At 38.8% G+C, this 27,110-nt stretch overlaps 1 protein-coding gene across 7 annotated transcripts in view; it reads right to left on the bottom strand.

Moving 5' to 3' along the window:
• The window catches only part of LOC106874397 (uncharacterized), a 300,833-nt gene that overhangs the window by 231,407 nt on the left and 42,316 nt on the right, over nucleotides 1–27,110 (bottom strand). The window contains exon 1 of one of the 7 annotated variants that reach the window (XM_052971686.2): nucleotides 474–1,689. The exons of 1 other annotated variant lie outside the window; for it this stretch is intronic. In XM_052971686.2, the coding sequence (XP_052827646.1) occupies nucleotides 474–560 (87 nt within the window). In that variant the 5' untranslated portion in view covers nucleotides 561–1,689. Of the gene's footprint in view, nucleotides 1–193; nucleotides 289–473; nucleotides 1,690–27,110 lie in introns of those variants that run through there. 5 more of the 7 variants (XM_089359808.1, XM_052971687.2, XM_052971689.2 and 2 more) reach the window with 5 other exon arrangements.

The following is a 27,110-nucleotide window of genomic DNA, read 5'->3' as shown; positions in this document are numbered from 1 at the left end:
AGACTGCCTATTATTGTTACTGTTGTTGCAGCAACAAATATATTAACTTTCTTTTTCTGAGCTGAAAATCCTGGAAGTCAATGAACTCATCATTTGGCCATTATTTTGGTTAATTTCTCTCTCTCTCTCTCTCTCTCACACACACACATACATACAAACCTGTAAGTAAATTTCTGAGTAAATTTATAAGTACCTTTGTGAGTTATTTTACATAGTAGCAGATGATGCCTAGCCCTAGGCCCCAATCGAGCAGACCTTAAAATCAAAGAGGCGATCTTTGGCTTTAGGTATTTATATCTGTGGGATTAAAAATAAAAGAAAGATCGCCACATTATTAAATGCCTTTTTCTTCTTAAGACGAACTTGATATAAAAAATAACGACTTTTTCTAGTTTCCTCCTGTTCTCGTTCGACGTTCACTACGCAGAAATCCGAATAAAAAGGAAGAAAAATAGCCCAATGGCAATACTTACTTGGGAAGGCAAAACACGGAGGCTGTTGGTATTTTCAAAGAAAACTTGTATAAAACGCTGTTTGCGGAACAAAGTTGCCAGGAACATAATGGAAAATTACAAACACCATAAAAATTATATCTAAAAAATATTTTAACGTTGCCCAGTAGTTTCACAATGTTGCAGCTCGCTGGATCCGTTGCGTGTCGAGGTTGCTATATACGTATACAGAAATAGGTGTGTTAAGTAGGTAGCCACGACTACATGTATGAAAGAAAATTAAAAGCCACAATGAAGAAATCGTAGTGGGTAGTGTACTTCATGAATTGATTATAAAACGAAAAAAGGTTGTAATGAAATTATCTAATTGAAAACGTTTGAGAAAAAAGCAGTATATACAGAAATGGGCAGGGCTTGTTCGACTGGCTGCCTCAATAACAATTAACTTGGAGTTTGTATATCAGCTACTGCTGCTACAGCAACAAACACTCCACTAAGTTTTATTCCGTTTAGTAATTCTGAAAATCTATAACTGTAGTAACAGTAGACGACAGAATGCCCATATGGTAGAGAGGCGCACCTTTGAAGTAACAATTTAAAAGATGTTATGTATTTTTGGTAATTTAATATTGAGAATGTAAATAAGTCTTTTATAAAATTAACGCTGATTGTCTCCGTCAAAGATTAAAGTTGAAAGCTCCTTGATCATATTCAAATACTTGTAAGGTTTAAAACCTAACACATATATACAATTCTTTTAATGGTTTTTTTTTTATGTCAGGTTCAGTTTGATATATTCCCTCAAATGAACCGATTCCCAATTAGGCTAAAAATATATTTTAATAGCGTAAATCTTCAGTCTTTTATAGAGAAAGAGAATGTTAATACACTCGTTTTTCTTTTGCTTTTGTTTTGCGTACGTTTAATTCCCCCTTGAAAACCTGTAAAAAGTTCCAAACATAAACCGTCGTTCGGTGAGTTTGGGATTTTACTTTTACGTTTGCTAAGTAGTTTGTTTCATTTTCTTAGGCAACCGAGGAACACAATTTTTATCTCATTATTTATTTTAGCCAATTTTGTTGATAATATTTTTTTCTGTGTTGTCTATTCTGTTGTTGCTGAAAAGAACTCACCGACACAGTAGACACCCGCCATGCACTTTCTACCTGCCACAGAATGCACTTCACTCCACTACATTGCACAGCCATGAAAGAAACATCTACAATAAAAAAAATGCAACATTTCGACAGTCATCCGACCAAAAACTACCTGGATGAAAATATGGAAACCCGCACTTGCAACGTTCTCCAAAGCTACAGATTTTTTGAACGCAGTCCTGCATTTAACCTGCATGCCACACAAACTTTTGTACATAGACTTTCTTTGCATGCACATATTTTTGCATTTCAAATGCTACTTTTTAGCTTTTCAGGACCAGGACATTTTCTAGTCAAGTTTGTCATTTTCATTCTGTTTTGTTTGCACTGCACACCTTCATTTATTTACACGTAACACTTAATCCCATGATGACTCAATTCCACGATGACTCATTTTACTAAAACAACTAAATTCATATGCATATGTTTTTGAATGTTCTATATTTTTTCTCATTGGCCACTGACATTGCACATTTCATGCACATGCATTATTCACCTATTTTTATTACATGGTTTCTGCTAAATGTTCTTTTGAATTTCTGCAATTTCTTTCTTTGCATGCTGACCCATTTATGCACTGCTCTGTATTTTGTTTGTAAAATAAAACAAAATTTTTTCTCAGCATTCACACACAAACCTGCATGCCTGCACCCACTTTCACACATGCACCAAAACATATGCCTTTAGAGTCATTTTCTCATGATTGCCCGCTCAGCTCTTTTTCCCCACTCTGTATACATCGGATGTCAGCTCATGCTATCTGTGTCTCTGTTCGACCCAGGTTGGTCATGAAGTTAATAGATAATTGTCTGTCCTACACAATGCGCCAGCATACCTGTTATGTTTCCCTCGGACTGACTCGCAGAGATAACATAACGAGTTATACAATTTAATTATTACATTTATTGTTCAATTACATACAAAGAACGCACTCACCCAATGTTCGTTATGAATAAACAAAAGTCATGTCCGCCATATATATATCAATGACCTTTTACTACGACAGTCCCACAAGACAACAACAATGAAACAATGAACTCAGACGAACCACATGACACACGGAACGTCAGACGAATTACATATCTAACAGTCCATATAACACCTCCCCACTGAAATTGATGCTACACAAGAAGTATCAACAGCAAAGTCTCTCTTGGGTTTTACGGGTTCTCTTGGACCGTCTTGGGTTGTCTGGTCCATACTCTGGAACGGGTAACATGGTCTTGGGTCTGGTTTGTCTTTGTGTTAGTGGCACAGTTTCCGAGATCTCCATCGGGTGATCTGTTGCAAATTCAAATACAGTGTTTTCTGCATCACCAGGTTCATTGTCTTCCTCAGTTGTGTACCGCGGTCGCAGCTGTTCCCAGTGTCGTCTCCACATCGGGCCATGAGGTATGACCTTCACGTTAAAGCAGCGAGTACCCAATGACTTCTTAATGATTGCTGGTACCCATCGGGGATCTTTGTCTCGGCGAGGTCCATAGTAGAGTGCATACACAGGATCTCCGGCCTTGTACTGCCTGGTAACTTTAGCGACATCAGCCGAGCTTGGAGTCACCTGAGACTTATGTGCTTCCTTAGACTGTTTGCCTTGAGCAATGTGTGTTGGCGATGGCAGCAGAGAATCAATCCTTGTTCGTATCTGCCGGTTATTCAAAAGTTCACTTGGAGAGAATCCACAGGATGTTGGTGTTCTCCGGTACTGCATCAAGAATTCTTGAAGTGCTCGTGTTGGCGGAAGAGAAGACTTCCTCAGAGCTTGTTTGAAGGTCTGCACCAAACGTTCCGCTGCTCCGTTGGTAGCTGGGTGGTAAGGTGCCCCTGTCAGGTGTGTGATCCCGCGTTCTTTGCACCAGCTCTGGAACTCCTCAGACGTAAAAGTTGGTGCATTATCGGTGACCAGTGTGTGAGGAAATCCGAAGTGCGCAAAGTCTTCCTCAAGCAGATTCAAAGTGGCTTTGGAGGACGTGGAGGAAGTGGGATGAATGCATGGGTACTTGGAATAAGCATCTGTGATCACCAGCCAATCTCTACCCATAAAATTTATTGCATGGTCCAGATGTAAGCGGCTCCACGGCTTTTCTGGTAACATCCATGGGTGAACTGGAGGCTTAGATGGCTGCCTTTGATGTTCGTTACATGAATCACATCGTCGACTGGCTATCTCTATAGCAGCATCGATACCAGGCCAATATACAGCAGTTCTTGCTAGCTGTTTCATGCGTTCCATGCCAAAGTGTCCGAGATGCAGAAGATTGAGGATCTTTGGCTGCAAGCTATGTGGAATCACAACTCTAGATCCATGTATAAGGCATCCATGACAGATACTAAGTGAGTTTGATAACTTACGGAACTTGTTGACTTCGTCATTGATCTCCATGTTCTTTGGTGGCCAGCCTTCACGGACGTAGCGCATCACTGTAGATATCACTGGATCTTTCCCTGACTCTTGACGGAGGACGTTAGCATCCACAGGTTGGACTTGAATACTAAGAGCTTTGATGGCACACACCATGTCTATGTCTTCACCATTTTCCTTTCTGTCAAAGTCGTTATCATCACCGAATGGCAAGCGACTGAGGGCATCAGCATTGCCATGATCTGCTGATTTCCGATATTCAATGGTGTAGTCAAACTGGTTCAGCCACAGGGCCCATCGTGCTAGTCTGTTAGCAGCGAGAAGTGGCGTCCCTTTCCTCGGACTGAATAGTGATGTCAGTGGCTTGTGGTCAGTCACGAGTACGAATTTACGACCGTACAAATATTGGTAAAACTTCTGCAAGCCAAATATGATAGCTAGGGCTTCCTTTTGAATTTGACTGTAGTTACGCTGTGCAGAAGTGAGAGTCTTGGACATATTGGATATTGGGCGCTCGCTTCCATCAGGATAGCGGTGAAACAGGACTGCTCCAATACCAACGTTTGATGCGTCACAAGCCAGTCCCAAAGTTTTGTTTGGATCGAAGTGTATCAGAACTTGACTTGATGAAAGTACATTTTTCAAGTGATCAAAAGCTGACTGTTCCTCATCTCCCCACTTCCAAATAGTTGACTTTTTTGTAAGGCAATAGAGTGGCTCTGCTATACTGGCTAGGTTTGGGATAAACTTTCCATAAAACTGAACTGAACCTAGGAAAGATTTCAAGCTTGATTCGTTCGTTGGAGATGGCATCTTTAAGACTGCTTCGACTTTGGATCCCTTAGTGATCCCTTCAGTCGACAAAATGTGTCCAAGGTATTCTACACTGGGTAGTGCAAACTGGCACTTTTCACGACGACATCTGAGTCCATTGTCGCTTAGACGTGTGAGCAGACACTTTAGGTTGTTTAAGTGACTGTTTGCATCTTTCCCACTGACGAGCATGTCATCCTGGAAGACGGCCACTCCAGGTAGATCATGGGTCAGGTTTTCCATGATCTCCTGAAAGTAACCAGGTGCTGACTTGATTCCGAAAGGAAGTCGTTGTTGCAGGAGTACTCCACGGTGAGTGCTGAGTGCGAGTCTGCGTTGACTTTCTGGAGCCAGCTTGATCTGATTATAGGCATCAGCAAGGTCTATCTTTGTATATCTGAATCCACCTCCGAGTTTCTGCATCAGTTCAGCAGGGAGTGGCATTGGATGACGGTGATCAGCAAGTTGGTCATTAATTCCCACAGAGTAGTCACCACAAATCCGTAGTTTGGGCTTCAGGTTGCTTGAAGCGTGTGCTTTACGAATCGGTACCACTGGCGTTCCGTATTCATTGAATTGAACAGGCTTCCAGATTCCCTTGGCGATGCCTTCTTCGTAACCTTTGGCCAGGTCATCACGAAGAGCAAATGGGACCGGACGTGCCTTGTGAAAGACTGGTGTTGCGTCCGATTTGAACTTCACTTCCAGTTCAAAGTTCTTGAGACATCCCAATTCCTGCTTGAAAAGATCTGGAAATTCATCACACATGTTGTTACAATCTTGCTGCAGGGAAACATAGGGCTCGCTTGAGGTCTTTGGATACATCCCTTCTGCACCTTCCCTCTTGGCTTGGCTGTCTATGCTTTTCAGACCTAGAGCAGTGTCTACGGAAATTCCCAGAGTCTGGATAGCATTCCGACCCAGCAAATTAAGATCAGAGATCTTGGTGACTATGTAAGGTATAAGATCCTGCTTACCAGTTGTTGGATCCTTGGTTTGGCCCATGAAAATTCCTAGAACAGGCAGGTTGTGCTTGCTGGCAGATTCATAGCGATGCTTGACATCTTGCAGCTTTGGTCTTCCAAGTTGTTTCCAGACTGACAAGGAAACAAAATTGCCTGTAGTAGCAGTGTCCAATTCCATTGTGAACAGTCTGTTCTGGATTGTTACTGGCACAATTAAACTGTGAGTGTCTCGGGAAACTTCACCTAGGATCGCCTTGAATAGCTCAGCTTTTGTGATTCTTTTCACGGGAGTTTGTGAATGGCCATTGCGTTGCTGATGTTTTTTCCTACACAAAGCTTGCAAATGACCCTTTTTATCACAAAAATGACATTTGGTTTCCCTGAAAGGACAGTCTGTTGCTTTGTGGGCCTTTCCACATCGGTAGCATTTCTCCTGGTTTGTGGAATAAGACTGCTGATGTTTCTTTTGAGGACTCTTATTCCTGTTCTGCTGGACCTTGTACACCTGCTTGGTTTTGGAACCGTATACAGTTTCTTTTGCAACCTTTGCTGCGTCTTCAGTCTCAATGGCAACCTGGACAGCACGGGCAAAATCTAGTTCTGAGTCTTTTATCTTAAAAAGCGCCTTCAGAACCGCTTCATTGTTAACCGAACATATGAATCTCTGTCTCAGAGCTTCATCCTGTGGGTTGGTGATCGCTGGAAAATCACAGGTAGCTGCATCCTGGCGTATACGTGCTGCCAGCTCCTGGAGAGTTTCGCCTGGCTTCCGCTGCATATCACTCCAAAACTTGAAACGCTCTCTCACAATGAAAAGTTTAGGGTCGAACTGTTCCTTCATGAAGTCAACGATTTCGTCCATTATCAAGTTGTTGATATCTTTAGGCGGATTTTGTTGGGTAGCCAGATTAGCAAGTAGTTTGTAAACAGTAGCAGTCTGATTGGTCAGGAACACTTGTGCCATGCGTTTTTCAGGTACAGCATTAGCAGCCACAAACGTACGGAATCTTGACCAGTAATCAGGCCATAGTTCTGTCGCTGAATCAAATGCAGTAAATGGTGGAATCGACACTGTTGTTGAAGCAGCTGAAAAATAGCCACTAGAACTTGTCGAGCACCAAACAGTTTTAACAGAGCGTCCATATCTCTCTGATGTTGTTGCATTTGCTTGTCCATTTGTTCCCTAAACAATTTAATAAGTTCTACTGTCTGTTTTTCAGCCATTGTTATTACGATGAATAATTTTACGGTAAAGTAAGCATGTATCCTATCGGTCCTATCGGCGACGCCAATAAACTCTGTTATGTTTCCCTCGGACTGACTCGCAGAGATAACATAACGAGTTATACAATTTAATTATTACATTTATTGTTCAATTACATACAAAGAACGCACTCACCCAATGTTCGTTATGAATAAACAAAAGTCATGTCCGCCATATATATATCAATGACCTTTTACTACGACAGTCCCACAAGACAACAACAATGAAACAATGAACTCAGACGAACCACATGACACACGGAACGTCAGACGAATTATATAGCTAACAGTCCATATAACAATACCACACTGTTGTCGTTCTGGCTAATCTTAGCAAATGGCTACGACAACAACACATTTCACTTCTGCACCCCTTCAAGACATTTTCACACAAAATGCAATCCTGCAAGAAAACTTTTGCTACATCATGGATAGAGAATGCACACACTCACTCACCTCAACTTATTCCACAGCTGCAGGACTTTCTCTCATACTCATGAATACTCCCTTGCACTTTCACTCACTGCCTCAGTCATGCACCAACTGTTATATTCTGCATTTTGCACACACAAAGCGACACCACTATTCAGACTAACACAAATAGATACCTATGCCATATACCTCAAGATTCTCTCGCCTGTTATGCACAATTTTTATTAGCCTTACATTACATTCACTAACAACAAAATACTTTTCACAATTGAACATTATTTTCACCTTGTTCTAAAATGCATTTTTCTCTAGATCATTCATTTCCATTTTTAGAAACTCTCTAGCAGGAGAGCTGTGTAGGGATCTAACTTGACCCTGCCTGAGATTTGAAACCAAATCTACCTACTTGCTGCTTGTCAAAACAAGTGAGAAATCCTTTCCACGCTAGATGATTGATGAGGAAACACTCTACCCCCTAGGACCTGTGCTGGTCAAGGAAAGGTTAGCCTTTTGTTTAGGGTTTGACCTACATTACTGACCAGTCTATATAACAGAGAGAATTTCCTATCTCTTTCTCTTTGGTGTCAACCAGACCAAGGAGCAACACTCTTTTGTGTCAGCCAGACCAAAGAGCAGCTCCTGCTTTTGCGTCAGCCTTGAGCAAGAGTAGCACTTCCATTCGCTCTTTGCCCAATATGCGAAGAGAGGCTTTTGTCTGCAAGAAAGACAATGCCACCTTTACCCTTTCCTCCTTTCTAGTCAGTACAATGCACTCCTTACTCTTTCACTCTATATTGACAGACAACTTCTACACACTACCAACTACTAACCAGCGAACCAACCTTTTTCTACACTATTACTAGAATTATTATTGTTTTCTTAACTACCAGTTGGGCAAATGAATAAATGTATGTAAATAATATTTCTTCCATCTTGGTGTTGATTCTTTGATGTTTACTGGTTACTCTGATGCGAGAACCTTCAAGCGTTACATCTACATACTACATTTAGTAGTGGGCTACATCATATCAACCTGATATCACATTTTTCATCCAGCCCGCTACATGAGCCTTATGGAAGAGATGACAAAAGATTCAGATGATTGGCATTTTTGCTGTGCTCTAGAAGACCCAGCCATTACAGCAAAAAAGACATCCTAAAACTAATTGTTTATGTTTGTATGTGTGGGATCCTGTCCACCTCCTTTCTTTCTCTTTCTCTCTCTCTCTCTCTCTCATCAAGCATTTCGCCTGATTCTCATTCCATAACCTGTCACTCCTCCATCTATAGTATTACTCTGCTGCTGTAACTACCTGATAGCAGAATTGGCACATATCACATCCCCTCCCTTCTATCCCCTTTTTCCCTCCTCTACTCCCCACTTGAAGGTATGTATGTATGTATGCTCCTCTACTCATGTGAGATGTGGACTCTGTACAAATGTCAGGTAAGGGTCCTTGACCGCTTTCATCAGAGATGTCTTAGATACATTCTCAATGTTGGCTGGACCTCAAAAGTTCCAGACACACAGGTCCTGAGGACAGCTGATATCTTGAGTATTGAGGCAATGGTGTACAAGCACCGGTTACGTTGGACTGGACACCTTATTAGAATGAAGGATAGCAGGATTCCTAAGCAGATGCTATTTGGAGAACTTGTGAATGGAAGGAGACTCCGGCAGAAACCAAAGCTGCGATTTAAAGACTATGTCAAGTCCTCATTAAAGGCCTGTGATATGCAGGACACTGACTGGGAGAACAATGCCTGTCATCGCCACAGATGGATGAAGCAGGTTAAGGAGGGGATTGACACTTTTGAGAGAGCACGTAACCAGCATGAAGAACTTAAGCGAGCTGCGCAAAAGCGCACAGCTCGTATAGTGAATGGGGAAAGCTTGGTTTGCAATGTTTGCAGTCGTGTATACTTGTCAAGAGCAGGGCTCATTAGCCACCAACAGAGCCGCAAATACAAAATATAAGTTAGTCCTAGAGCGCACAATGTTCAATTTCTTTATTGCCCGCAAGGGGCTAAACATACAAAGGGGTTAAGTCGATTACATCGACCCAGCGCGTAACTGGTACTTAATTTATCGACCCCGAAAGGATGAAAGGCAAAGTCGACCTCGGCGGAATTTGAACTCAGAACGTAACGGCAGACGAAATACTGCTAAGCATTTCACCCGGCATGCTAACGTTTCTGCCAGCTCGCCGCCTTCGCACAATGTTCCTGAAGGTCAGCAATGGTCTTCCTTGCTCACGAGTGGACGGCCATCATCATCATCATGTATTCATGTATGTATGCATGCATACATACACACACACACACACACACACACACACACACACACACACACACACAGAGGAGACATACTCATTATACCAGCAGAAAGTTATGTGTGGGTACATATTCCACAATTTAGAGAATACTAACAGTATTAACAGAAAGGGCAGCCTTGCTGGACCTGTGTCAGATATAACACATTTCATTTAGAACCATACACCTTTGTTATCAAGGAACAGGAGACATTTACTAAATACTTGATCAACAAGAGAGATGCAGATGCCTCTAAACATAAAAGAAAATACTGATTGTGCCATACAAGTGTGGAAGATATCCACATCATTAATGGTTGTCTGAAAAAGTTCACAAGAGACTACCTTCTTGTAATGTAAAACAGTATTGCTCAAACCATTTACAATGTTATTTGCAGGAAAGGTTGTTCTATTGATCAGATCAAAGGTACACTAGAACCAGTATGTATCCATACCATTAAAAATAAAGGGTACTGGTGTAAGTATAAAAATATTAAGCCAGATATTGTTGTATGGGACAGGGAGCAAAAAAATCGAACACTGTTGCAGAGATCAGGTGCCCAGCAGCTAATATATCTGTGTATATATACCATTGTGGTAAAGAAGAAAATCTATAGTAAACTAATGAGAAACTTACATCTCTTCTATCTATGCTATAAATTTTCATTTGGACCTATTATCACAGGTGCACTAGGTTATCTAGCAATAGATTTGCATAACTACCTGGAAATGCTGGAGTTCTTCAAAAGGAATGAAACTAATTCACATTCCTCCTGTTTCTCTTCCTTATCATCATCATCATCATCATCATCATAATCATCACCATCATCATCACCATCATCATTTAGCATCTATTTTCTATACTGGTATGGGTTGGACAGCTTCACAGAAGCTGGTAAGGCCAGGGGCTGTACCAGGTTCCATAATCTGTTGTGGCTTGATTTCTTTAGCTGGATGCCAAACACAATCAATGAATGGTACAGTGAAACTGGAATGAACAGATGCACACAATTGTAATTACATATGGCATACACACAGACAAGTGCTCACGTAAACAGTAAAAAACAGTGTACGAGTGATATGCACATCCTCTATCCACACACATATCATGCACTAATTAATTCACATATCCAGGAACCCCAAGAATTGCCTTGACTTAAACAAAAGAGCTGGTCACTTTGTGACTAGTTTGAAGAAAAATCTAAATAAGGGAAAAAAAACAAATCTCAAAGTCAGACAGATAGACTGACATGCATACGTACAGACACATAAATACACACACATATACACACATACATAACACATATTCTATGAAGAAACCCTTTATTCAAAGCTGTAGCAATATTCATCTTAAATATAAATCTATTGAGCAATCTACGACAACAACATGACTGAAAATTACATCAGCTCTACTGAAGAAAAATTTCGGCAAAACATCAAAAAGTAAAATCGTTTTTATTTGTTATAGGTATGATAGTAATAATGGTACACCCCTACCACATGACGAGTGGTATGTGCTAGTCATTATAAATTCTGTCAGTCAGTGTCAGTAGCGAGTACGATGTAGATGGTCAGAGATTGCTGTGTCTTACTTGTCTCACTAACTATACTGCTATACTGGAGTGGACATGATAACAGTCTGACTAAGGATTACAACAGAGGTGAGGAAGAATTAACAAACTCGGGAGGAATTATCAAACTCACAAGGAATTAGCAAATGCATGAGGATTAAACAAACTCAAAAGGAGTTACAAAACTCACAAACTGACAAAAGTCTTTTGTGTGAATTATATGGTTTACAAAATTGTAAAATTATAGAAAAATTGTTAGCTGGTTTGCTTAAGTTGCAAAAACAGCAACAGCAACAATTACTATTACAGCAACAAAAGCTACAATTAATGAACAGTAACTCATCAGAAAATGCTGAAAAGATGTTCTCACCAGAATATGTTGCAAACTCAATAACAGAATTTAAGTATGAACCAGACGAAGGAGTTACCTTCGAGGCATACTACAGAACATACGAACAGATCTTCAATAAGGAGTGCAAAGATTGGGACTATGATATGAAACTGCATCTAATCTTAAGGAAACTGGCAGCTGGAGAACATGAGCATTACAGCAATTATGTACTCCCGAAAAAACCTTCTGACATAAACTTCAAAAATACAATAAACATATTGTGTAAAATTTTCAGTAAGAAAAGCTGGTTGTTCAATACACGTTGGAAATGTTTGAACCTAGAAAAGAACAATGAGGAGGACTACATTACATATGCTGACAGAGTTAACAGAGAATGTGAAAAGATATGTTCAAGTGCCAGATATTTACTCAGGGACTAACTTCAGAAAAAGATGCAGAAGTAAGAACAAGGATTCTCACTAAGCTGGAACAAAACCAAGGTGTAACCTTTTAACAAGTGTCAAAAGAGTGTCAAAGAATAGTAAATCTAAGACACGGCACAGAGAAAATTGAACATAAAGATTACTCCCAAGTGAAACAAGTGCGAAACAGGCAGAATAGAAATCAAGCATGCACTAAAATACAGTACAAACAGGTCAAAAGTCAGCAAACAAACCCATGTTTTGCATGTAGCGGTCTACACCTGAGAAAAAACTTCCCATTTAAGTGAGTGGAATGTTTCCACTGTGGAAAAATTAGACACATATAAGCACACTGTAAAATCAAGATGACAAAAATTGTAACAAAGGAAAAATAATAAAAAAAGATGTGATCGAAAGAAAATGGTAATGTAACAAAGAGAAAATTTGTAAATGTGAAAATTAATATAAGAGTAAAAATGCAGTTAGACAATGGAAGTGATATTACCATTGCGAATGAGGAAACTTTAAAGTATGACGGTAGGCCAAAATTAAGTAACTCTACAAAAGTTGCATACAGTGTTATGGGTAAAAGATTGTATTTTATTGGCGAATTTGTGTGTAATGGGACATTTTGGGATCAAATGAAAAAGGCAAAAGTATATGTGCTAATTCAGTTAATCTATTCGGCCAAGAGTGGATGGAACTGTTCAAATCATAGAATACTCTCATAAATATTTTGTGTGGAAATATAGTCAGTTCAGGCAAAGTTTTGAAAGCCTAGAAATAATCAAGAAGATGAACCATTCAGACTGGGCAGCACCTACAGTCTACATAAAAAAGGTATATCTACAGATCCAAGTAGAAGAATGCTCACATTTATTAACCATTAATACACACAGTGGTTTATTTAAATTTAAGTGGCTTCCTTTCAGTGTAAAAGTGGCTCCTTCCATATTTCAACAAGTAATGGATACAATGCTGCGTAACTGTGATTTTGCTGTCAGCTATTTAGACGATGTCCTAATAAAAAGCAAATCACATGAACAACATGTAGAACACGTAAAAAGGGTATTCGCAAAGATAAGAGAATATGGTTTTAAGTTAAATGAGGGAAAACATGAATTCTTTCTGAAAAAAATTAAATACTTGAATCAGATAACAGATAAAAATGGATGGAAACCAGATCCATCCAGAGCAACTGTGATAAAAAAATATGCCCATGCCAAATAATGTGACTATGCTACAAGCATTCTTGGGTTTAGTAAATTACTATCAAATTTACATTCCCAATATACACAATGTAAGGGCCCTGCTCAATGATTTATTAAAGTAAGATGCAATATGATGTTGGACTGATATGTGCCACTGATGTTTGCATAGAGAATAGAATGCTTATTAATTATATATGCATATAGATATAGATATGCATATGTACATGCCAACATACACAAGCACATATACAAATTACATGGAAAAATGTAAGCAAGAGAAATAATATTCTTCAGATTATAACCCTGGAAAAGTACAGGACAAGTTATTACACTTGGAAAAGTTCAGAACAAGTTATTACATCTGGTAATGTACAGAACAAGAAAATTTTTACTTAAAATACTGCAACCAAGGATAAAATTTCAAATAAAATATTTAGATTAAGAAAATATTACCGTTTATTAAAACTAAAAATTTTATTACAAGTTATTACTTCTATTTGTTATTACTTGTTTCTTCTATTAGAAATAAAAAATAACTCAATTAAATTTTTTTTGGCACTTTAAAAAAATTCATTTTTTAAAATTATTAATTAATAATTAGAAAATTGAAAATAGGTTATAAAAAATAATAGCAGTACATAATTAGTTAGTACAATAAGGTAGTTGATAGCTTCCGCTATCTGGGTGACCAAGTTAGTAGTGGGGGTGGGTGTGCTGAAAGTGTGGCTGTTAGAATAAGAATAGCCTGGGCAAAGTTCAGAGAGCTCTTACCTCTGCTGGCGACAAAGGGACTCTCACTCAAAGTAAAAGGCAGACTGTATGACGCATGTGTACGAACAGCCATGCTACATGGCAGTGAAACATGGGCTGTGACTGCTGAGGACATGCGTAAGCTCACAAGGAATGAAGCCAGTATGCTCCGCTGGATGTGTAATGTCAGTGTGCATACCCGACAGAGTGTAAGTATCTTGAGAGAAAAGCTGAACATAAGAAGCATCAGTTGTGGTGTGCAAGAGAGACGATTGCGCTGGTATGGACATGTGGTGAGAATGGACGAGGATAGCTGCGTGAAAAAGTGCCACACCCTAACAATTGAGGGAACCCGTGGAAGAGGTAGGCCCAGGAAGACCTGGGCTGAGGTGGTGAGGCAAGACCTTCGAACATTGGGCCTCACCAAGGCAATGACTTCTGACCGAGACCTTTGGAAATGTGCTGTGTGTGAGAAGACCCGGCAAGCCAAGTGAGACCTAAATCCAAGACCTCTGCCAGGGGTGTAGCCAGCCCACTTATGCATACCTTTCCTACATTGGACACTAAACTCCACTTGCGAAAACTTATTGAGGCAAGTGAAATCGAACTAAATTCGACGACTGGTACTCGTGCCAACATCGTCTCCTTCATTGGACACAAAACTCAGCTTGCGAAGACTTATTGGGGCAAGCGAAAGCGAAATCAGGTTAGCACCTGTGCCCAGCGTCGCCTTTCTGGCACTTGTGGCCGTGACATGTGTAAGGATTTTCGATCGAGATCGTTGCCAGTGCCCCTGGACTGGCTCTTGTGCGGGTGGCACATAAAATACACCATTTTGAGTGTGGCTGTTGCCAGTACCGCCTGACTGGCCTTTGTGGGGTTTTTGAGCGAGATCGTTGCCAGTGCCCCTGGACTGGCTCTTGTGCGGGTGGCACATAAAATACACCATTTTGAGCATGGCCGTTGCCAGTACCACCTGACTGGCCTTCGTGCGGGTGACACGTAAAAGCACCCACTACACTCTCTGAGTGGTTGGCGTTAGGAAGGGCATCCAGCTGTAGAAACTCTGCCAAATCAGATTGGAGCCTGGTGTTGCCATCTGGTTTCACCAGTCCTCAGTCAAATCGTCCAACCCATGCTAGCATGGAAAGTGGACGGTAAACGATGATGATGATGATGAATAAACAGGATAATACAACAATTAGTTATATGTTACAGTAAAATCTACCTATAACAATAAATGCACAGTAAAATTTGCTTGAGTTATTGCCTAAGTTATTGTCAAGTCTTCACATCTTTAGTTTTGATCCAATGCCTATTTTGTACATAATGAATTTGCCTACCATATATACTATTCTACTTTGCATAAAACTTTAGCTATATTGGTACGTCTGGCTCTCATTTTTTAAGTATTCAAGTGTGTCAATATTTTAACAAAATGATGGTACCTTTTTTAATTGTAATTGTTGTATTCCTCTCGGGAGACTCGCAGAGAAAAGACAACGAGTTGTACAATTTAATTATTACATTTATTATTTAATTACATACAAAGAATGCACTCACCAAATGTTCGTCATTAATAAACAAGAATCATGTCCGTGCCATATATATCAATGACATTTTACTGCCACAGTCATTGAAAACAACAACGAAAACAAGGAACTCAGACGAACAAGAAATCTAACAGTCTATATAACACCTCCCCACTGAAATTGATGCTACACAAGAAGCATCAACAGCAAAGTCTCTCTTGGGTTTTACGGGTTCTCTTAGACCGTCTTGGGTTGTCTGGTTCATACTCTGGAACGGGTAACATGGTCTTGGGTCTGGCTTGTCTTTGAGTTAGTGGCACAGTTTCTGAGATCGCCATCGGGTGATCTGTTGCAAATTGAAATACAGTGTTTTCTGCATCACCAGGTTCATTGTCTTCCTCAGTTGTGTACTGCGGTCGCAGCTGTTCCCAGTGTCGTCTCCACATCGGGCCATGAGGTATGACCTTCACGTTAAAGCAGTGAGTACCCAATGACTTCTTAATGATTGCTGGTACCCATCGGGGATCTTTGTCTCGGCGAGGTCCATAGTATAGTGCATACACAGGATCTCCGGCCTTGTACTGCCTGGTAACTTTAGCGACATCAGCCGAACTCGGAGTCACCTGAGACTTATGTGCTTCCTTAGACTGTTTGCCTTGAGCAATGTGTGCTGGCGATGGCAGCAGAGAATCAATCCTTGTTCGTATCTGCCGGTGATTCAAAAGTTCACTTGGAGAGAATCCACAGGATGTCGGTGTTCTCCGGTACTGCATCAAAAACTCTTGAAGTGCTCGTGTCGGCGGAAGAGAAGACTTCCTTAGAGCTTGTTTGAAGGTCTGCACCAAACGTTCCGCTGCTCCGTTGGTAGCTGGGTGGTAAGGTGCCCCTGTCAGGTGTGTGATCCCACGTTCTTTGCACCAGCTCTGGAACTCCTCAGACGTAAAAGTTGGTGTGTTATTGGTGACCAGTGTGTGATGAAATCCGAAGTGCGCAAAGTCTTCCTCAAGTAGACTTAAAGTGGCTTTGGAGGACGTGGAGGAAGTAGGATGAATGCATGGGTACTTGGAATAAACATCTGTGATCACCAGCCAATCTCTACCCATAAAATTTATTGCGTGGTCTAGGTGTAAGCGGCTCCACGGCTTTTCTGGTAACATCCATGGGTGAACTGGAGGCTTAGATGGCTGCCTTTGATGTTCGTTACACGAATCACATCGTCGACTGGCTATTTCTATAGCAGCATCGATACCAGGCCAATAAACAGCAGTTCTTGCTAGTTGTTTCATGGGTTCCATGCCAAAGTGTCCAATATGCAGAAGATTGAGGATCTTTGGCTGCAAGCTATGTGGAATCACAACTCTAGAACCATGTATAAGGCATCCATGGCAGATACTGAGTGAGTTTGATAACTTACGGAACTTGTTGACTTCGTCATTGATCTCCATGTTCTTTGGTGGCCAGCCTGATCTGATTATAGGCATCAGCAAGGTCTATCTTTGTATATCCGAATCCACCTCCGAGTTTCTGCATCAGTTCAACAGGGAGTGGCATTGGATGACGGTGATCAGCAAGTTGGTCATTAATTCCCACAGAGTAGTCACCACAAATCCGTAGTTTGAGCTTCAGGTTGTTTGAAGCGTGTGCTTTACGAATCGGTACCACTGGCATTCCGTACTCGTTGAACTGGACTGGCTTCCAGATTCCCTTGGCGATGCCTTCTTCATAACCTTTGGCCAGGTCAACACGAAGAGCAAACGGGACCGGACGTGCCTTGTGAAAGACTGGTGTTGCGTCCGATTTGAACTTCACTTCCAGTTCAAAGTTCTTGAGACATCCCAATTCTTGCTTGAAAAGATCTGGGAATTCATCACACATCTTGTGACAATCTTGTTGCAGGGAAACATAGGGCTCACTTGAGGTCTTTGGATACATCACTTCTGCATCTTCCCTCTTGGCTTGGCTGTCTATGCTTTTCAAACCTAGAGCAGTGTCCACGGAAATTCCCAGAGTCTGGATAGCATTTCGTCCCAGAAAATTAAGATCAGAGATCTTGGTAACAATGTAAGGTATTAGATTCTGCTTACCGGCTGTTGGATCCTTGGTTTGGCCCATGAAAGTTCCCAGAACAGGCAGGTCGTGCTTGCTGGCAGATTCATAGCGATGCTTGACATCTTGCAGCTTTGGTCTTCCAAGTTGTTTCCAGACTGACAAGGAAACAAAATTGCCTGTAGTGGTAGTCTCCAATTCCATTGTGAACAGTCTGTTCTGGATTGTTATTGGCACAATCAAACTATGAGTGTCTTGGGAAACTTCGCTTAGGACCGCCTTGACTAGCTCAGCTTTTGCGATTCTTTTCACAGGAGTTTGAGTGGCTTGAAAATGTCCCTTTTTGTCACAAAAATGACATTTGGATTCTTTGAAAGGACAGTCTGTCACTTTGTGGGCCTTTCCACATCGATAGCATTTCTCCTGGTTTGTGGAATAAGACTGCTGATGGTTCTTTTGAGGAATCTTATTCTTGTACTGTTGGACCTTGTAGACTTGCTTGGTTTTGGAACCGTAAACAGTTTCTTTTGCAACCTTTGCTGCGTCTTCAGTTTCGATGGCAACTTGGATAGCACGGGCAAAATCTAGTTCTGTGTCTTTGATCTTAAAAAGCGCCTTCAGAACCGCTTCGTTGTTGACCAAACATATGAATCTCTGTCTCAGAGCTTCATTCTGTGGGTTGGTAATCGATGGAAAATCACAGGTAGCTGCATCCTGACGTATATGTGCTGCCAGCTCCTGGAGAGTTTCGCCTGGCTTCCGTTGCATATCACTCCAAAACTTGAAACGCTCTCTCACAATGAAGAATTTTGGGTCAAACTGTTCCTTCATGAAGTCAATGATTTCGTCCATTGTCAAGTTGTTGATATCTTTAGGCAGATTTTGCTGAGTAACCAGATTAGCAAGTTGCTTGTAAACAGTAGCGGTCTGATTGGTCAGGAACACTTGTGCCATGCGTTGTTCAGGTACAGCATTAGCAGCCACAAATATGCGGAATCTTGACCAGTAATCAGGCCATAGTTCTGTCGTTGAATCAAATGCAGCAAATGGTGGAATCGACACTGTTGTCGAAGCAGCTGAAAAATAGCCACTGGAATCGCCTTCAACTTGTCGAGCACCAAACAGTTTTAACAGAGTGTCCATATCTTTCTTATGTTGTTGCATTTGCTGGTCCATTTGTTCCCTAAACAATTTAATAAGCTCTACTGTCTGTTTTTCAGCCATTGTTATTACGATGAACAATTTTACGGCAAAGTATGCATGTAATCCTACCCGCGACGCCAATAAACTCTGTTGTATTCCTCTCGGGAGACTCGCAGAGAAAAGACAACGAGTTGTACAATTTAATTATTACATTTATTATTTAATTACATACAAAGAACGCACTCACCAAATGTTCGTCATTAATAAACAAGAATCATGTCCGCGCTATATATATCAATGACATTTTACTACCACAGTCATTCAAAACAACAACGAAAACAAGGAACTCAGACGAACTACATTGACACACGGGACCGCAAACGAACTACAATCTAACAGTAATATTACTTTGTAAATTAAAATCAAATGATTTTTAATATTCAAATTTTATCCTTAGCTGCAGTCTTCTCTTAAAAAAGGAGAAATAAGCTATATTAAATCTCTGAGTGAGATGTAAACAGTAGCAATATGGAATCATAACAACTGAAAGAGATGTTTTCCTGAGGCTATAAACGTCAGTAGTACTGTTCCGTATAGGACGCCACACTTGGTTGGCAATTATATCTTACGATTATTTCTCTTGCTTGCATTTTCCCATGTAATCCATGTTTTTTCCAGACTATGCTATTCTGCAAATCAATATGTATCAATTAAAAATTTAAGATTTTACCTTATTGAAAATTGGATTTGATAAACTTTCAAAGAGCAACAACTACTGATATTACCTATCCACACCAAATTAATGGCAGAGAATTTTACCATCCTGAAGGTTGCACCATGGCTCACCAATCGGTTACAAACAACAAGACCCCAAAACCATCAGTTATCATTAAGTAACCTAGATTTTGAGTTTGTGATAATAGCAATGTTGGCTGCTGATCTAGATCTATCAATAATGATTCAATACAACAGTAATTATGAAAGCATATCAGCTATACACAAGTGAAAATTACCAACATTCCCATAATACAAAAACTGATATATGAAAATCCCTTTAAATTAATTTCGATATTAAATAATAATAAGTTAAGAATATAATCACTTTATAATAATGCCTTTTCTGGACAGCCTTACTACATGCTTTCAGGTCTGCCCATAGAGACACAGCCAAAAATGACTATATTCTTTCCTCAATAAAATTAGATGTGTATATCTGAAAAATATAACACATTAATGAACTTTCCTGATTAAATAATTAAAAGAGAAATTAAAGCAACTAAAAAGAAATCAGCAAAAATAGCAGAAAGCATATTAAAAATAACTTTATTAATTAAATATTAAACTTAAAAGATAAGTTGTAGAATATAAGCACTTTTGACCACTGCCTTTTCTGAACAACCTTACTACAAAACTTCAGTACTGCCCATAGAGACACAGCCAGAAATGTCTATATTCTATCAAGTGAATTTGGAATTTTAAAGAAAATAAAAATAAAATAAAGTTATTTTTTTATGCAAATTTATTTTCTTGCAATCATTAATGAATTACATGCATTTTTATAAGCAAAAAATTATTGATTTCATAACAAGGAACAACTACAATATAATCATCATCTTGAATTTGCAACATGGCTCACCAAACGATAACAAATTGCAAGACCCAAAATTTTCAGTGACCAGGCTCACCCTAAGTCCCATAGATCTTGAGTTGATGAAAATAATAATTGTTGCTAATTGACATGAAAAATAAACACTTGTGTTATGTAATAAATTTAATTAACAATGGCCAATGACATAATTTATCAAAGCATATAAATAACTTCATTGCTAATAAATTTAAAATTAAATTATGAATAATACACATGATTCAGTGCTACTCATAGAGACACAGTCACAAGTGGCTATATTTTATTGAATAATTTAGGTTATTTAAAACAAAAATTAATATGAAGTTATTTACAAAAGCAAGTAATCCCCCCAACCCACATCTGAAAAATTGGATTATTAAACAAACTTATTTACTTTATTTTAAAATTGTAGTATTAAAATTGCTGTGCTTGAGAAGACCCATCAAGCCAAGAGAAATCATAGTCATGGCCGATGCTGGTTTCACTTATGTGACACCAGCACATAAATAGCACCTTTTGAGTATTGGGTCTCATGGGGGCGATGTAGCTGATGCTGGTGTCACATAACTAGTACCCATGCCAGTGACACATAAAAAGCACCTTTCAAGTATTGGGCCTCAAGGAAACAATGTGATCAATGCCAGTATTGTGTACCTAGCACTTGTGCTGGTGGCACATAAGCAATTTTTAAGCATTGGGCCTCATGGAAGTAATGACAAATGACTGAGACCTTCAGCAATATGCCGTACTTGAGTAGGAGACCCACCAAGTTAAGTGAAATCATAGTCATGGCAGATACTGGTGTCATGCAACTGGCATCCATGCCAGTGGCATGTAAAAGCACCTATTAAACTCTCAAAGTGGTTGGCATTAGGAAGGGTATTCAGCTATAGAAACCATACACACACATATAAAACAAACACATATACACATACACACACATGCACAAACAAACATGCACTCACATATATTGCCATTCCCTAAAGTTTGACATTGAAGTGTTTTGCTACACTGATCATCTTCTTAATATATAAAGCTGAAGTTGTGTGTCTGTGTGAAGCCTTTTTAAAAGTGTATAGAAATCCATATTTTCCACTTTTTCGTAAACATTTTTACATCAATGGAATTTTCTCGATGTGAACTTTCCAGTGCAGTAATTAGATTTTTTAAATTTCGTTTACTTTGTGTGATTTAAGGGAGATTTGGCTGTTGTTTCTAGCAACTTTTATATTTCTTCCCTTCTACCTGGAACAGCGTTCTTACACACGCGTTCACCATATAATATAGAGAGTAAGAGTAAAAGAGGGGGAGAGAGAGAGAGAGAGAGAGAGAGAGAAAGTGATACATACAAAGTCATAGATTAAACTTTCCTCTCAGTATTCTTTACCTATTTTTCATAACATTGATGTGTAAAAACACACACAACCACACATACGTGATCTGTAACAACAACATACACATTGCTCTCGTTCTCTATTCATTTCTCCCCCTCTCCCTCTCTCGCTCTCTCAAACGCATACACGTGCAAGTAAACACAATCATTCACAAAAATATAACTCATGTTCGTCAGTGTGGCATAACTACAGAATTGTACCCCCCGACTTTGGAAGGTCATAACTTTCAGAAAAATGAATATTTTTTAATGAAATTTTCTATGCATATATTATTTATTATGTAGAATATACAAAAATTTTCGGAGAAAGTGTTTTGGGAGGGGGTGGGGGACAATTTTCGGAAATTCCACTTAAATTCCTCTTAACTTCCAAGAAAATGAATATATTTTCGTGAAATTTTCTACAAATATACCTTGATGTACGTACATTTCAAGCATGTAGGAATTTTAAAGGAAACAATTGCAGGTTATTTTTGAGAAGTGTTCCCCACTCGGTGGTGTTTCGGAGCAAGTCGTCCATATTTGTTTCATTTTTCTCTATTATGTGCTTATGTGCATCCGTAGATTTCTAATGAAGTAATAGGCAGTGAAGAGAAGCAGTCATAAGAAAACTTTTAACTACCTCTATTCCTTTCTCCCCTTCTCTCTACCTCTTCCTCTCTCGCTCTCTCAAACGCTATGTATAATCAGGGCAGCGCAAAAAGTTGTTTTGCACAAACATTTTTATAGCCAATTAGATGGATGAAATTTACGTATGCTTAATAATTTTACGCAAAACAGCCTATTAATTTCATTGTCTTTTGAATTATGAACATATTTACATCATAAGGGTTTTTTCGTTGTAAAGCTTTCTTTTTTAGTTGATTTTCACCTAGCAAGACTTATCATAGATGGCGTAATAAGTCACACCCGGACAAGGTCGGGTTATACTGCTAGTTATTTATGAAATACTTCTTATTTACTGTTTAATTATAAAATTATCTTTTTTGCATAATATCACTCCACAGATAAAAACAGTTTTTCTCTCTTTCAATTTTGTAATACGCCTGGTTCAAATTTTTGTTTTCCATTGAACCTAACCTTTTTGGTCTTTCTTTCTTTTTCTATATTTTCCATCATTGTCAGCCTACCAATTTGTTATTCTTTTTTGTGTTTCATTCGCAAAAAAAGTTTCACTGATGATTATGATTTAATACCTCTCATTGTTGCTATTCTTCAACTTTATTTTACAATTTTCAGTTATCTCTTTTGAACATGTTATTTTAGTGGATGTCTATTACTATATAAATTGTAAATAGGTGGATTTAAAAACAAAAAAATATCCAAACATAAAAATAAATTCAAGGACAACACTAACAACAACAGATCTTATTTGCAATCCAAAATACTCTCTGCCCTCACAAAATGTTTTGAACCGTCACGTCTTCAAATGACATTTTTATTAACACGAGTGAAAGTAGAGTTGTATGCTCAAATATTGTTAGATGGTGGTTTGGAGTTTAGAGGAAGCCATGAAATACACAATTTCTTTTCAAAACTATCATTTTCCTAAAGTGTTTATGGTACTTTATTTCCAAGATCCCATGAAAGTGAAACAATTTTGAAGAAAAGTAATTCAATGAAATTGAAATCCTTAATCTGTAATCCTTCTTTTGTTGTTAATCACTTGAATTCTTTTCTGTTAACATTTGACTTACTTTGGCTGCAAGCCTCTAGGTTCATCCTGTATGGTATATAGGATGAACCCATAGGTTAACTGTAAGATGAGGAATGTAGTCTATAGTATAGACTATATGGCTGAGGTGGTGAGGCAAGACCTTCGAACATTGGGCCTCTCCGAGGCAATGACTACTGACCGAGACCTTTGGAAATGTGCTGTGCGTGAGAAGACCCGGCAAGCCAAGTGAGATCGTTGCCAGTGCCCCTGGACTGGCTCTTGTGCGGGTGGCACATGCGATGCACCATTTTGAGCGTGGCCGTTGCCAGTACCGCCTGACTGGCCTTCATAGCATTTTCGAGCGAGATCGTTGCCAGTGCCCCTGGACTGGCTTGTGCGGGTGGCACATAAAAGACACCATTTCGAGCGTGGCCGTTGCCAGTATCGCCTGACTGGCCTTCGTGCAGGTGACACGTAAAAGCATCTAGTACACTCTCTGAGTGGTTGGCGTTAGGAAGGGCATCCAGCTGTAGAAACTCTGCCAAATTAGATTGGAGCCTGGTGTTGCCATCCGGTTTCACCAGTCCTCAGTCAAATCGTCCAACCCACGCCAGCATGGAAAGCGGACGTTAAACGATGATGATGATGATGATGATGATGTATTGAGGGACGATACAGAAACAAGACAACATACATTGGGTAGACAGCACACAGCAGAGGGGAACAGATAAGTGAACACTGGTGGGATCTCAAAAAGGAGAATAGATCATGAGTGCTCTACCAATATGCTTAATTAAAACATAGAGGCTCAGTTGATAACATAGATGTTAAGGTATTATCAACACATAGAACAGACATGACACTTAGACAGATTACAGAGGCCAGACATATAGTAACAGATAGACTGAGCCTCAACAGAAAACTAAAAAAACACACCCTACCATCACACTATGAAACTTGACAATTAAAGACAGAATGAGAGAAAAGAAAATACACAGATGCTAACAGTATAATACATAAACCCATTTGCAGATACATACAAAAGACACACATACACAAACCTAAGACCGGATGAGAAAAAAAAATAGAGAAATAATTGAGTATATAAATGAAAAACAGGAAATAAATGAAGGACACAGGTACAAGCAGTATAATAAGCAAACTTATATACACATGCACACACACACACACAAAACACACATACAAAACACATAGACACAAGCAGACATGTACACATACACACACATGCACACACACACACATAGATACAGATGCAAATGCATGTGCAGATAAGGATACACACCATAGAAAGACAGAATAACCTAAACAGAACAGGAGGAGATATATGGGATGAAGAGTCACTGATGAGGTCACAGGATGTATGATGAAAGATTTCAGACAAAGGACTCTAAAATAAAATAAGAACAATAATAAATTTGAAGTGAAGAACGAATATATAGTGTGTGTGTTAATTTAGCAAAGAAAAAAAAACCCCTAAAAACCACCATCCCAAAATATAACAATATCTGTTTCAACACATGATTTCACATCAGGAATCATGTAAAATAAATACATGAATGTAATGACTTTGAAGTCCCAGTCAAAAATTTGTTGGTTAGTAAGTGCACATGTTATTGATGCCCTCATTGATGGATATAACTGCATTCAAAATACACTCAGATATTGGAGATGACTTCAAGCAAACATCTGAAGCAAGATATGCAGCTCAATCATTGGTAAGATATGCAGCTCAGTTATTGGACTGTGTTGAAATTGCTGCTATGGCTAATATCTGAAATTTAATTCTTGTATGGTTTAACAGTAAAAACAAAGCTTTTCAAGCAGCTGAAGTTGATCTGAATAAAGTGAAGGATCTAGCTGATTCCTTGGAAAACTTTCTAAAATTACATTGGGGTAAGTATGAAGAGTTAGAACTGAGTGCCAGAAACATGTATGGAAATGCAAATGATAAAGCAACAAATAGACCAAGGAAGAGAAATATGATACAATCTAGCATCAACCTCTGAAGAAGTTGTCTTTTCTGCAGGAGAAAAATTCAATTTTAATATTTTTAAAAATCAAAATGTGATTTTCAAGCTTTTTTATCATTATTGAAGAGTTAAACAATGAAATTCAATCAGAAAACTTAAGTTTTATCCACCATGACATTGTCAGCATCTTTTTCCAGTCTTACATTTGTATCCCTTTTCTTCTGCAGTTTCCTTGCAATGCTCTCTCTCTCTCTCTCTCTCTCTCTCTCTCTCTCTCTCTCTCTCTCTCTCTCTCTCTCTCTCTCTCTCTCTCTCATTTTCTTCTACTTCTATGCAATTGACTTCATTAAGAGTTAGTTCATACTAAGTTTTTCAAACTAAGAATGATTAGGAATGAATCCCAATTTTGATGGCTTTCAAGAACAGACTGTCCTATCACTTGTACATGTAAGAAGTCTGTCTGACAAAGCTTACCAATGGTCTGCTGAATCTAGATTTTTATGCTGCTTTGAAGGGAAGGTAAAACTGGACAAACTCCATTCTTCTCCACCAAATATTCTTAGGTACTTTGATGTTTGGGCTTGCTATCTCTCTCTGTTTCATGTTTACAATTTCATCTTCCAAGGTATGGTTTAGTTCTATTAGTATTGTGATTATTTAAATTAATTAGATTATTGTCAAGCATATATTTGATTTTTTCTGTATAACTAGCTCTAGCACTTTTTACTCAAATATAACTTAACTATATACATTTATTTATTCTTTTACTTGTAAACATGAAACAGAGAGAGATAGCAAGCCCAAACTAGAAAAGAGGAATTTTAAAAGGCATACAATGAAATTATCACATACTACTTCTAATAACCAAGAATATTATATTCATGAATTTAATGATAATAAGACAAATGTAGAGTTAACTAATATGTTTAGTGGGGACATAGTCAAGAATGAAGTATCTAGTAAGAATTGCAATAATAAAAGATTAAAATAATCACACATGCTCTGATTATGATGAGATTAATAATATAGACCATGACAGGTATTATACTGTGAAAGTAGATACTCTGTAAATCTAAATGTTGACAGAATGTATGAGAAGGAGTAACAACATCAACCATGATCCCGAAGCGATGAAATCAATTGTGTGTCCCTGTTTATTTTAATCACAATATATAGAAAAAACAGACAAGTTCACATAAAACTCATGCATGCCATATGACTGGTGGTTTTTAATTACTTAAACAAATGTACAGCATCTGTATACTATTAAAAATGAACTTCAATCTCGCTTGCTTGCTTGCAATGTTACACAGCCAAACTGGTGCATAAATTGCAATTTTTCGGGTGTGTATTATATGGTGTGGTTTCCGTTATTATAGACCAATCAAGATAATTCATTATTGTGCATTTTTAAGTTATTGATGTGGGTAGCTAGTGTGGTTGAATTTTTAGCTTCGTGGTTAGTAAATGAATTTGTATGTGCCCGATATCTAATCTTAAAATCAGTTGTACTACCTATGTAAATATCTTTAGGTTCAGTAAGGGTTGAGACTTCAACTTTATATACGATATTTCTCCTTAAACAGAAACCTTTTAAGGGACAAACCTCCCTATTACGACAATTACATGTTTTATTTGTTTTATTTCCAGGTTTAGCCTTTCTATTTTTAATATCAGGGTTCT

The sequence above is a fragment of the Octopus bimaculoides genome, chromosome 11 (genome assembly GCF_046866305.1).
Source record: "Octopus bimaculoides isolate indiv1 chromosome 11, ASM4686630v1, whole genome shotgun sequence".
NCBI lineage: Eukaryota > Metazoa > Mollusca > Cephalopoda > Octopoda > Octopodidae > Octopus > Octopus bimaculoides.
Note: the sequence above shows the minus strand (reverse complement) of the source record. Positions and strands in the feature narration are given on the sequence as shown.